General features: G+C 35.1%; 1 protein-coding gene across 2 annotated transcripts in view; it reads right to left on the bottom strand.

Moving 5' to 3' along the window:
- LOC138711823 (uncharacterized) overlaps positions 1 to 14109 on the bottom strand; it is a 90908-nt gene extending 76799 nt beyond the window's left edge. For both annotated transcript variants that reach the window (XM_069843081.1, XM_069843080.1), the window contains exons 1-3: positions 13935 to 14109; positions 13366 to 13410; positions 5202 to 5246 (exon numbers count right to left, since the gene is read on the bottom strand). In XM_069843081.1, coding sequence (XP_069699182.1) covers positions 5202 to 5246; positions 13366 to 13410; positions 13935 to 13979 — 135 coding nt within the window. In that variant the 5' untranslated portion in view covers positions 13980 to 14109. The remainder of the gene's footprint in view (positions 1 to 5201; positions 5247 to 13365; positions 13411 to 13934) is intronic.
- Positions 14110 to 14382: the final 273 nt, after the last annotated feature.

Raw genomic sequence — 14382 nt, 5'->3', positions numbered from 1 at the left:
CAATGGAACGCAGGAGGACTTACACAGAGCAAAAAAGCCGAACTACAAACAATCATAGAGGAAAAAGGGATAGATGTATTTATTATACAAGAAGCAAATGTATCAAGAGATCAACTGAAATACTTTCAAATTTCTGGATTCAATATATATATTCTCCCCAAATCACGTCAATTAGCTAGTGGAATTCTTGCAGGTGTTAGAATAAACATTTTATCAAAATTTAAAGTTATAAAGGAAATGCAACAAGAAGACAAAGTAGAAATTATCCAAATTGAAATCTGGAAAGGAAATTCATATTATATCATATATGGAATATACAATCCACCTAATAACAACCCTTGTCTGGATATAATAAATATACACCGAAAAACAATTTTGATTGGCGATTTTAATGGTCATTCACCTAAATGGGGATACAAAGACTATAATGCTAGTGGCAAAACTATTGAAGATCTATTAAATTCAAGCACTTTAGAACTTATTTACAGGAACGACGATTGTCCTACATACTTACATTATAATGGTCAGTGTACAAACCCAGACCTCCTGTTAGTATCATCAGATTTGCAAGATAAGACTACATGTGAAATCATTGAAGACCTAGGATCAGATCATAGAGCAGTTACTGCATCCATAATACATCAGGACAAAGAAAATAATAGCAAACCAAAACCAAAATACTCTTGGAATTTTAGAAAAGCTAATTGGGCAAAATTTACAGAAGAGACCGAACAAAAATTATACTCCATTCAATACGAAGTATGTACAGATAAACTCAACAATACAATCTCAAACATAATTCTCGAAGCAGCAAAAAATTGGATTCCAAGAGGACAAATTAAAAACTATAAACCCTTTTGGAATGCAGATCTATCAAAGTTAAAAAAAGAAAGGGACATAGCAAGGAAAAAAGCAGAATTGTCCAACAACCCAATAGATACACAAGAATGGCGAAGAAAGGCAGCAAAGTTTAAAAAAGAAATCTATGTAGCCAAGAAAAACGCATTCAGTGAATTTATCGAAAAAGCTGATTATAGAAAAGATGCAAAAAAAGTATACAGATATGTAAATAAAATCACATGTCAAAGAGAAACGAGGAAAGAACCACTCAAATTTAATGGGAAAACGTTCACTTCCAGCAGCTCTATTGCCGAAGCCTTTAATAAGCATTATAGCTCTCAACATAAACTTTCTCCTGAAGCTAAAAAGAAGCAAAGGCAGATCAAAAAAGATCTAAAAAAATTTAAGAAGGTCAAGAACAAACAAACGATATATTTCGCAAAGAATTCGCCATAAGAGAACTAGATTCTGCAATCCATGAGTTAAAGATAAAAAATCTCCTGGACCTGATAAAATACATGCAGAATTTCTGAAACATCTTGTACAAGAGGGAAGAAATGCATTACTGAAATTATTTAACCTATCATGGACTTTTACTATACCTACAGAGTGGAAAAAAGCAATAATTATCCTTATTCTAAAAAAAGGCAAGACAGGTGATGATATAAATAATTACATACCAATTTCTTTAATAAGTGTCATTGCAAAAACAGCAGAACGCATGATTTCAGCGAGGTTAAATTGGTTCTTAGAAAGTAATAACATACTAACAGCAGCACAAACAGGATTCAGACAACACCTATCTACAAAAAAAAAAAAATACAATTCAGCTCTCCCAAGATGTCAAAGAATCTTTCAACAAAAATCAAGATACGCTATCAGTTTTCATTGATTTTGAAAAAGCATACGATTCAGTATGGCGGTATAAACTACTTGAAAAACTCACAAAAATAGGCATTCAAAACAACATGCTAAACTGGATCACTCACTTCCTTTCCCAGTGTTTCTGTGCTACAAAATACAATGACAGTACTTCCAAATTCCGACAAATAAAAATGGGCCTCCCACAAGGTGCAGTACCGAGTACAACCTTGTTTAACATCTACATCAACGATCTCCCCCAGCTGTTTCAAGCCCAGAAATAAAGACAGCTCTTTTTGCAGACGACATGGTCATGTGGACATCTTCCCCACAAATAGTCAAATCCAAAACTTCAATGGAAAAGGCTCTGATCCTATTAGAAAAGTGGACTGACAACAATTTGATGGCCATAAATACTGATAAAACGACGTTTCAAATATTTAGCTTAAAGAAAAAAATCCCTAAACTAAATCTACAGTTCAAGAAAACAAACCTGAGACAAACATATGAAACGAAATATTTAGGGACAATTTTTGATTCAAAATTATCTTGGAAAAATCATACTGAACCAGTAGTAAACAAATCAACAAAAAGACTTCCAATTTTAAAGAGATTAGCTGGAGCCAAGTGGGGTAGTAATCGGCAGACTTTGAACATCACGTACAAAACATTCATCAAGCCAATACTTCTCTACAATGCGGAGGTATTAATTACAGCAAATAATTTCAACCTGAATCGACTAGAAGTATGCCAAAATCAGGCCCTGTGACTAATAACTGGTGCAGCAAAATCAACCCCAATCACGGCAATGCAAGCCCTAACCCAGAACCCTCCAATATATCTCACTCTAGAGGAGCAGGCACTAACACACCATGAAAAAATGCTATGGTTAACAACAACAAAATGGGAAAAAACACTGTTACAACCAACCAAGTTGAAAACACAAACAAGTTTCCTGTCCAAAGTCACGGAAATAAAAACAGAATTGAATCTCCCTAAATCTAAAGAAATCATTTTAAGCAGAGAAAACCTTCTAACCTTGGAACCAATTAACATTCAACTAGATTTAGAAGAACCAGTTACAAAATCTGAAACTTCCAAACCTGTACTAAAAGCGCTGGCATTAGAAACTGTGAACAATAGATACCCACCAGAAGAATGGTTACATATCTACACAGATGGGTCTACTATCGATAACAACTCAGGATCAGGAATTACGTGTGCGTTATTCTCATTTTATCAACCAGCAGGATATCATACAACAAATTTTGATGTGGAAATAATGGCTATTCATATCTCACTCCAACACCTACTATACAGAATAGATAAATTTCAAAATGCTGTCATTCTCTCTGATTCTAAAGCAGCATTATATGCAATAAATTGATATAAAATGATGTCAATCCAAATTAAAGAATGTCACAAAATGATCCAACAACTTCAAAAACTACAGAAAAGAATTCAATTGCATGATACCTGCACATTGCGGAATTGCTGGAAATGAAACTACTGACTTTCTTGCCAAAAAAGGATCCAATTTAATTCAGAATACAAATACCAGCCTACCTTTTACATCCATCAAAAGACTAATTAAAAATAAATATAAAATCAAGCAAAACCAAGCACTATGCACCAAAGCCAAAGATAAAAAATGGAGTATTTTAATAAAAAAAAAAAACAGAAATTATTCCAGAAATCCCACGTAAATTTGCAGTAGCAAAATTCAGACTGCTTACAGAACACGATTATTTGGCCAAACACTTGAATAAAATAGGAATTTACACAAATCCAAATTGTCCTCTATGCAACAAAGAAGAAGAAATGACTGCAGAACATCTACAAACCTGTGAAGTTCTACCTGATGGATCCACCACAGAGAAATATTGGAGAGCAAGAACGCTAATGGTTTCGTTGCCAAAGCCCGGCATTAGATAATAACAACAACAACAACAGTTTCCTTTCGCACCTTTTTATCCAAAGTACGGCAAATGTACCACAAAAATAGTTAAATATATTTAGTTTATTATCGATTTAAAACTTCTTCCCATAAGTTATAGAGCAACCCAAATATTTCAATGTATTAACTTCTTCTATTATTTTACCATCTGTAACTATTTTTGCTCTAATTGGGTGAGGTCCTAGAAAAGCCATTGTTTCTGTTTTATTCAGAGATATTGTCATGTTAAAACTAGTCACAATTTGGTTCAACTTGAAAATGGTTTTTAATATATATCATATTATTTCTTATCAGGCATAAGGAGAATTGACTTTTTTCCAGTGTTTATTTTCATATTTAAGACAATAAGCCCTAGAGAAATTTGATCAATACCACTGTTACATGCCTTAGCACAAAAAAAATTCAATCACCACTAATTCATACTCAAATAACAAACTGTAACTGAAGGGAATGATTAGGAATTAAGAAAGTTAGACAAAAAGGAGCAAATAACTCGTAATATCCATTGCAAAGATGGAACAAAATGGAATTCTTAAAGTAAGGTATATAGGGTGTTTCTAAACATTTGTAACAAATGTCGGGGGGTGGGGGATTCCTACAACCATAACAAAAAATAAATGTCCTACAATACGTTGTTACTGAGTTATATGCTAAAGTGTTACAAGGCGTATAGTGGCCACATCACATCACATCACAGGAGATGCTGAAAGTGTCACATCTTGATCCCCATGTTATGGTTGTTGCTAGTCATCAATGCCGATTTGGACTCAATGTGTGGTATGATATCCAACCCATGCATGCTACTCCGACGACTGAATGGACCAACATACTTTACCTTCTTGAGGGACATGCTGCCTGTACTACTGGACTATGTGCCCCTAACAGATCGCCACCATGTGGTTCATGCATGATGGGGTCCCAGCACACTTCAGTTTGGATGTATGCTGGTTTTTGGACAACTTCCCAAGATGGTGGATCGGGCATGGAGGTCCAGTGCATTGACCTGCCTGGTCTCCTGACCTTAATCCACTGGACCTTTACTTGTGGGGCCACATGAAAAGTGTGATATACACTACTCCGGTTAACAAGATCAACGACTTGCAACAGTGTATCCATAATGTCTGTGCAACTATTCGACAAGGCGCAGATATCACTGAGTGGCTTCACCGGTCAATGTTGAGGCATTGCATTGCATGCATTGCTACTCATGGCAGACACTTTCAGCATCTCTTGTGATGTGGCCACTGTACGTCCTGTAACGCTTTAGCATGTAACTCAGTAACAACGCATTGTAGGACATAATATATTCATAGGACATTTACTTTTTGTTATGTCTGTAGGAATCACCTCCCGGCAGTTGTTACAAATATTTAGAAACATCCTGTATAGTCCGAAACTGGTATGAACATCTTTCTAAAATTAAATCTATTTTTGAGAAAACTTTATTTTTTTTGGTGAACACTACCAATGGATACCATGATTAAGGAAGAGCTTGAAAGCAACATATTATACTATTAACTATATTAATTCATCAGTTACTTACAAGTTCCTGTACATTGTACACTGCTCGCCCATCGTACAACAATGCCTATAAAGAGAAAATAAGAAAGTAAAAATTATGTTGAAAACATAGCAAGGTGTCAGTAATAGTTATTCATTTACACCAATGCTAATAAGAACAAATCTAGACCGTTTTTGTTAATCTTCTTAGTAGATATTAAGCTTTAGTGGCCTGATTTATACCAATGTCACGTTTTACATAATTCCAATAACAGTAAGCCTATAACAATGAGGACCAACACAGCTTTTACAATTCCTTAAACCCTAACTACCGGGTGGAAGTGACATAACCCTGCAGATTGAAAAGGACGATAAGGTACATTTAAATGAATAGAAAACCTGTAACAAGTTTTGTGACTAAATGCACAGTTAATTAGAAAATTAAGTTGGAAGTTTCAGCAGTCCGACAACATTGCCGCTAACACACTCTTCTTGTGATACAGATGTAAGAGGTCAACGAACTCAGATCTGTCTCCCTAGGTGAGCTGCATTCCACCTCCTCTCTGGTTGCGACGTTACAATCTGCTTGCATCGTTCAGTGACTTGAAATTAGCGGTTTTTAAATTAAATTTACATGAAAACTGTCCACATTACTGAAACACGCCAGAGGGATAAATGATTCTTTATTACATTTTCTATTGATATAGACAAAAATCACGATCCAAGTTGTTAAAAATTTAGAAAAAACCGTTTTTTTCTAAAAAAAAAAAGCTATGAACTTTCCATCAATATGGTATTATAGTTTTTTGTTAGATACAACATGATCTATACGCTCTGGAAATCCGCAAGGTTATTTCATTTCTACCCTGTTACAGCAGTATCTGAAAAATTAGTCAATTTACAGTAGAAGATTAATACTATTTTCGACAGCACATGCATATTGCATAATTTTACAATTCCTAAAACTAACATAACCGAGATTAAGAGTAAATCTGTCCCACGATTACACACTTTACATACTTAGATTTACTCCTTTCATTAACGTTTTTCCGGAAGTAACAATAGTGGGTCGAAGCACAAATTAAAGGAGTGATTCTGCTGAAACTTCATTCTAAAAGGTCTACTGTATTTTCGCACAGCAGTATTGCTATTGCAATGGCAATGATACAGTTTCACAAATTCTATACACTGAAGCATGTTTATTTTTATGTTATTTGTTTGGTATTGCATTATAGTGCATGGCATATACAACTTGCAACAGATCGTTGCCATTTCATCAAACAATTTAATTATATGATCGAATAATAAATTATAACTGAATGGAATATGACGTGTGCTTATGAATTAAGGAAGGTGGATAAAAGGCAGTAGTGGCCCGCAGTTGCAAAGGTTGGCAGTTCTGCATGAAAAATAGTGTATTTAGCAAACAAATGCTGTTTATTGCATCTAAATCGGATAACACGTGTAATTACAGCCCCTTCTCAAAGTTAACTGTGCACTCGAAATTGTACTCCAACCATCTGCGTGCCCTGCCCACCCCATGCGCTACGCCTCTCCCACCTGGCACAACTAGTCACGTAGTGGAGATATCCCCCACATGTCGATACCTGAATGAACAACCATCAGGAACTTGCTATTGCTCGAATCCTTTTAACTCCTACCAAATTTCATTACGCCAACTTTTCTAGCCTACACCCATATCGGCAGCCGGAATTATAAAACAGAGAGCTGGGAGTTTCTACAGATTTGCAATAAAGTATCGTAACTTGACTAGTTTGTGAACATGTTTGTTGCATTATTAAATTTAATTCTTTGGCATAACAGCACAAGAAATAAGCTGTGGGACACAATACAAATTCTCCGTGTTTCCCACTCATTACGTTAGCCCCCACCATTAACCAGCACAATTAATTCATGTGGTTCAATTATGACTGAATTTCCATTAAGCCTATATTCCATTAAGATAGTCTGCATCAAACTTTCAGCATCATGTTTTGGTGGCAGTGAAGAGAAATTTCCAATAATTTTATTGCTATCCAGCAATTAATTTTGAATTGTTTTCGTAGTTCCCTATAAATTATCTTTAAAAGTTTAATCTAAATGTGGAGTAAAATCTGTCAAAATCCGAAATATACCGCAGTTTGTTGAATCTTCTGATTCAGGAAGTCCTCGCATTGCCGATTCAAATGCGGCACACAATTTCACACAGTTAATTATTTTAGTTAGACCATATCTATTTTTAGAAACATTTTCATCTTGTTTCTGAATGTTAATCCAATACGCAGAATCAAGCTGTGTTACAATATTTTAATATCTCTAGCAGTGATAAATCTGTTTGACTTGAAATGAGTTTTCGAATTTTCATGCTTTTCTAGTTTTTTTAAGTCAAATTAACTAAATCCTTCACTCCGGTCTTTGTCCATGTATTTTCTCCTCCAAACAGAAGACATGGGTGGGGGAGAAAGCGTTTTCATGAGTGCAGCAAAAAAACCAATCGTTTCCATTACACATTTCGGTATTAAAATGACTAGTAGGCTACATGACTTCCTCGACTTTTTCCAGAAATTTCAGTATTTAAATTTGGTGTAGGACGTCCTAAATTCCTAAGTTAACGTGCAACTTCTCTTTTAATTTCGAAATGGGTTGGTAGATTAGGTTTTCATTTCATTCATTTTTAATATAAAATAGTTTCTTAGACACACTGACTAATCACATCACACCACCCACAGTACTATAACACACTGGAACTGTAATGATATTCAGTAGGCTAGTCCAGAAGCCTATGTGTTCTAATGCAGGTCATAAAGAGATGAGGTTATTGGCAGTTCTTTTGTATATTCAGAGAGGGCTGCTTCGGTTGCAGCTCTAATGCAGTCTTATGGGACGGTGAAGAAAACCAGTTGCCTGCTGCTGACTACCTACGTTGAGCTCCAGGAATTGATCACAGATTCGAAAAGTACACTATAGCTAAAATTCTCGAGCAGTTCAAGGCTCTTACAGACAGTAAAATCTCGAATCGAAGGAGAGTGAATTATAAAAATAAACGAAACAATGAACTAGATTGCATAAAAACACGTTTTACATTTTTAATTTTACAGGTCCATTTAAGTGGCGGTTATGCAGCTCTGCAGTTCTTATTGTAGAGCCGCCTCCGAAAAAAGGAGACAATAACTCGTAATAGCCATTTTGGAAATGGAACAAAATAGAATTCTTGAAGTATATTTTCTTAAACTGTTAACATCTCCGTTCTAAAATTTAATCTAATTAAAAAAAATCAATACTGATAAACACTTTCCATATCAAGACCCAGTGGTACTACTGTTAAGTAAGAGCCCGAAAGCAACATATTATGCAATTACTTATATTCACTGTTTAGTATAAAGGCTATTGGCCTGAGGAAGAAACGAAGATTACAGTAAGAGAAGATGGAACAGTGGTTACGGAAAGAGACATCAGGAAATGATAAAGTAAGTGAATTAAGTAGAGAGGAACGGAATAATAATGCAGGCTTGAATCAAGTAGAAGTAGATATGAAGAACCAGGCTTTAAGACTAAAAGTAGATAACATCTGTGAAAAGATAGAAGAGTTGATAGAAGAGAATAACAAATTAAAGAAGAAGATGAGTGAATACGACCTCAAGTTGAGAAAAGATAACTTAATAATTTTCGGGGTTGAAGAAAGGGGCCGGGAAAAAGAGATGGATACCTTTAAGAAAGTGAGAGATTTATGTGAAGTGATCTTTAATATAGAGTTGAGAGAAGAACATGTCGACCATACGTACAGATTAGGGAAAGGAAATAAAAGGCCTATCTTCTTGAGCCTTAAGAATACAAAAGTAAGGGAAGTTATCCTGAACAATCTAGGACGGCTCCGGGGTTCAGGAGTGAGGGTGGAAACAGATATGTCATTTGAAGTAAGAAATAGAAGAAAACGACTACTACCTTATATGAAAGCAGCGAGGGTGAAGGGTCACTTTGCTAAAATGTACGAAGATAAATTGAAAGTGAACGGAAAATGGTATAATCTGGAGTTCTGCCTGAGGAATGAAGATCATCCAGAATTTGGACTAACGAGAAGAACGAAAGAGGACAAAGTCGACGTTTGCTACATGAGCGAAGGGAAGGAGCAGAAGAAAATCATCCCAACTTCAAGGACGGAACAAGTCATTGTCGCAGATCACATGGTAACAGGAGCGAATAGTAGTGAGTTCAGAAACCCACATGCTGACGTACGAGGAAGTGTAGAGGTGATGACACATCGAGAAGATAAGTGTAACGTGATCAAGCAGCGTAAGCAGATTCCTAGTCTCCATACGATGGCAGTAAGGTCAGCGCACTCCAGAAGGAATGCTGACAATAACGGAACAAGAAGCACAGGTGTTAGAAAAAAGGCGAGTGGGGATAAAAAGAGAAACCAAGAGTCAGGAAGTGATAGGGAAGAAAGTAGTGAAAAGATTAAGGGTGCGAGTGTGAGTGGAAATCTAGGATGTGGAAGTGAAAGCGTGGGGGGGAATAAAAGAGGAATAGAAGAAGAAGAAGAAGAAGGAAATAGAAAGAAAGACAGAGATAGAAATAAAGCAGAGACAAGCAGTAAAGAAAGGTCAGAACCTGCGACAGCTGAGGATATAGCAATGTTAATAGATACGATTAATAAATGTGGGGATATGATCAAAAAGTGCTAGTAAAGGGTAATTGTAATTGTAAATGATAGAGAAGTATAGGGGAGCGAGAAAGTGTATAAGCTGATGTGTAGAGAGAAATATAAGATTTATAGGAAGTGAGAGTATTGTGAAAGGTTTAGGTGTAAGTGGAATAGAGAGAAAGTTGAAAGTGAGCGCAAATATGAATGAGTGAAAAATGAAAAAGGGTTAAAAGAAATGAACAAGTGACAGCATTAAATTAGTACTGACATTTGAACGTTGGAACAGTAAATGAATATAAGAGACAGATAGGAGAAAAGGTCAAAGAACAAGTAAGGCAAATAATTCAATATGATAATTTGTAGAGAATAAGTGAAATTGAAATCTTAGTGAATAGTAGTTAGAGGAAAAAGGGGGTTTGAAAGGCATATATAAATTTAGATATATTACGATTAATGGTCAAATAGAGAATAGCAAACGAAATGTAGGAGAAATACTGAAAGGGAGATTGAACAAGTAATAATAAAAAAAAGTACATAGTTTAATTGGTAGAAGTTGTGTAGACATGTACTGCAAATATGTGTTAATGTAAGTGTTAATGGTGGCACCGGGTACAGAAATGTGAGGTACACCATTACATGTAAAGAAGTGCTGTGACCAAATATATCAAATATCAAATATCAAATATTCACTGTTTAGTAGGATGGAATGAAAAAATTAATTTCAGAATTTAAATTCCGCAGGGCTTTCAAAAGTTGTCATTTAATGTCAAATGATCGTGTATGAAAGTTTTTGGATTTATTTTAATATTTAGATGCACTTCAGAGGCTTCGAAAATTTCCTTATAGCTAAAAATAAGAAAAATGAGCTTTTGTTTTATTCTTATTACTTAATTGATTATATTATCTCATTTTCAGTTTGAGAGAGGATAAGGATCACAGTTGTAGCGAGATATTGGAAAGGGGTAAGGGTACCCCAAGTACAAGGAGCACAACAGAATGCCCAATAGGCCTATCTGACACTCCAGCAAAAATATCAGAAAATGTACTTCCACCAGTGCTGATGAAACTTGATATTCATTCAAAAGAACCAGACATCAGTGATATTGCAGAAATAATTTCCGTAGATGTTGAGAAGATGTGGAGGAAAGCATCTATTCCTCACATTTCTCACAAACGTGTAGTTGAAACATCATTCAATTACACAATAAATACAGAAACATATTGAAACCATTCAAAGGTAGAGAAAGTGATACGAATTACAAAACTAAAATTGAAAACTACTGCAAAACTACTAATTCACAATTATTCGATATTGCCTTTTGCAAATGTACAGACTTTTCAAAATGCAAGTGTCCAAAAGACAAGACGATTCCAAGTAATGAGCGAGAGTTCATTGTTGACCAGAGAACCATGAAGAAAATGGTAATTGGTGGTATTGGCCTTAAAATGACCTGGCATATTAAGAAAAAAGAGCAACGAAAGGTGAAGGAACAAAGGAGACTGGAGGTGAGTGTCAACAGAATATCCAATAAGTACTGCATCTGAAAGCATTTCAGGATTAGAAGATGAGGAAGGAAATAAAAGTAGAATTAAACCAATAACCAGAACAAAGAAAAATCAAATGAGATTGCATGTTCCAAAAATGGCAAGGCGTGACCTTTCAGATCGAGCAGCTGCCTCTATTGCTAGTGCTCTTTCGCAAGACATTGGTGTTGGATATGATGGTGAGACAAGTAATGTCATCGATCGTAATAAAGTACACAGAGAAAGGAAGAAGTTTAGACAGAAAGCTATGGAAAGATTTGCTGAAAATTCCCGCCCTCTTAATGGGTTGTACTTCGATGGAAGAAAAGGTCTTAAAACAGTAAAATTAAGAAGGGTTACAAATTCCATGCATCTACTCAATTGGAAGATCATTACATACTTGTTCAAGAACCAGATTCAAGATACATAGGTCACATTACAGTTCCAAATGGTGAATAAAAAGTTATCTTACAAGAGATTTTATAATTTTTCCGTAAACAGAATATTTCCTTAGAAAACCTCAAAGTAATAGGATGTGATGGAACAAATGTAAATGCTGGAGTCAAAAGTGGAGTCATACATCTATTGTAAGTGGAACTAAATCAGCCTTTGCAATGGTTCTTTTGTCTTCTTCATAATAATCACCTGCCCTTAAGACATTTATTTCACAGAATGGATGGTAACACAGTAAACCCAATGTCTCTGCCTGGACCAATTGGGAAAGCAATAAAGAAATGTGAAGATATTCCCCTTATAAAATATAATCGTATAAAGGTAGATCTGATCTAAGTACACATCAGAAATACCTGAATGATGTATGTCAAGTTATATCAACTGATGTCTGTTCCACAGAATTATCGCCAAGGAAGCCAGGACCAGTCCTTCATTCCAGATGGTTGACTACAGCAAGCAGGATATTGAGACTCTATATCAGTAAGAAAAACCTTCTGAGAAACTCATAATACTTGCAACATATGTTATTAACCAGTCTGGTTTTCTATTAAAATGAAACCAAAATCAACAGAAGGTTCACGTCATCTCTGGAAACTGATAAATCTGTCTCGAAATAAAGGCCATTATTGATCCAGTTATTCAGAGAAAGAGCTTCTTTGCTCATTCTTAAAACATTCTTTCATCGATGATAACTGATGAGAGAAGAGACATTCAGCAGCTAGCACTCAGAAGAATTATAGCAGCAAGACATTCTTCGAAATCTTTTACAAGGGTAAGAATGTTCCGTGTTCCAGAAGTGAATTTTTAAGCTAAGGATTATACTGAACTCATTCACTGGCAAGAAACACAGAGACACGAACCATCAGAACAAAGAATGTAGATAAGAAGAAGAAATATTAGATGTAATTCATTCACGACAGGAGATGAACATTGACATACTCAAATTTCCATGTCACACTCGAGCGACTGAGATTTATGTTCATCTTATAACAGAAACATCCAAAAGTGTTTGTGGGGAAGACAGTCGACATGGTTTTGTTCTTGCAGAATTACAATCAAGGTCTCTAATGAAATCATTCAATACAAAGTCTGAATATACTCCTTGAAATTTGGAAAATAAGTTGCAAAACATTACGCAAATTGTATCACTAACTAAACATGGTATAATGTATTCATTTATTCATTTGTAATATGCACGTTTGTCCAAGGGCTGTTATAAGTAAATAATTATTTCATTAAAATTTAATTATTCTTTTTTTTTTAAAGTGGGCATTTTAGTAGTAATTACCTAAATTACTATTTGTAAGTGAAGTGTATGTATTAGATGTTTAAACTGACTTGAAATATGCTTTGAAATAGTAATTTGTAGATTATTATAAAAAATGTTTAACCGTTTGATGTTCCAATATTTGTTCTGTACTTCGCAGTGCTTGGGACGCATCAAAGAATTGAGATAGAAACTTGAGATTTTAAATTAATAATAGCTATATCAATACACAACTTTTGCACACCCTGCCGATTTGAAATTCAACAAAAAAAAATTTCCCTATACTTTTCACTCCACCCTACTGTTTAGTTAGGTACTTACAATATATTTCCTCAGAGTCACGAGATTAGTGAAGAGGTCTGTATCCTATAAAAAGAAAACAAACCACAAAAATTACAACAAAATATGCATAAGTCACATCAAAAATAATTTCAGAATCACTTACAGTAAGCATGTTGCAGATTTTCGTAATAATCGAAAAAAAAAAATTGCATTTCATCTAATAGAAGAGGGCCCCAAACTGACTAACATTAATAAAACAGTTAAAATTTTGAAATTAACCAATAACAGTACAATTATTAACACTGCTGAAAAGAACCATTGGTCCCTATCCTGAGCAAGATTAATCCAGTCTCTACCATCACATCCCATCTCCCTCATATCTATTTAATATTATCCTCCCATCTACGTCTCGGGCTCCCCAAAGGTCTTTTACCCTCTGGCCTCCCAAATAACACATCTATATGCATTTCTGTATTCGCCCATATGTACTACATGCCCTGCCCATCTCAAACGTCTGGATTTAAATGTTCCTAATAACGTCAAATGAAGAATACAATGCGTGCAGTATTACATTGCTAAATCCTGTAACAAAACATTCTATTACTTACTGAGCTTATGCCGAAAGTCAATAACTCGTTATATGAATTGCTCATATATGCAGATTAGTGAGTAGTTCCTCCCAGCAAGATCTGTTTTGTCTCAGAAGACAACCTTTCTGTAAAGCTCAGACATCCAGTATGTGAGTAACGCCCCAGTTTTCACCATTCTTCTTTGGACAATACATGTAAGTAAAAATCGAACAGATACTTCCACATAAGAGATCTATCACATCTAGTTTAAATTTCAAATGAAGTATAATTTTCCAAATTTCCTCATGTTGCTGGCATGTCGAGGCTATTCCTTCAGCACAATATATATTATTTTACGTAGAATTGTTCACAACATAACAAATTCCTGAACATGTAATCTATTGCCACATAATTTCAATCAATTAATCAATCAATCAATCAATCGATCGATCGATCAATCAATCCTCTTAATGTATCAAGCTGTTTG

The sequence above is a fragment of the Periplaneta americana genome, chromosome 13, assembly GCF_040183065.1.
Source record: "Periplaneta americana isolate PAMFEO1 chromosome 13, P.americana_PAMFEO1_priV1, whole genome shotgun sequence".
NCBI lineage: Eukaryota > Metazoa > Arthropoda > Insecta > Blattodea > Blattidae > Periplaneta > Periplaneta americana.
This window is presented reverse-complemented; position numbering and strand designations above follow the sequence as displayed.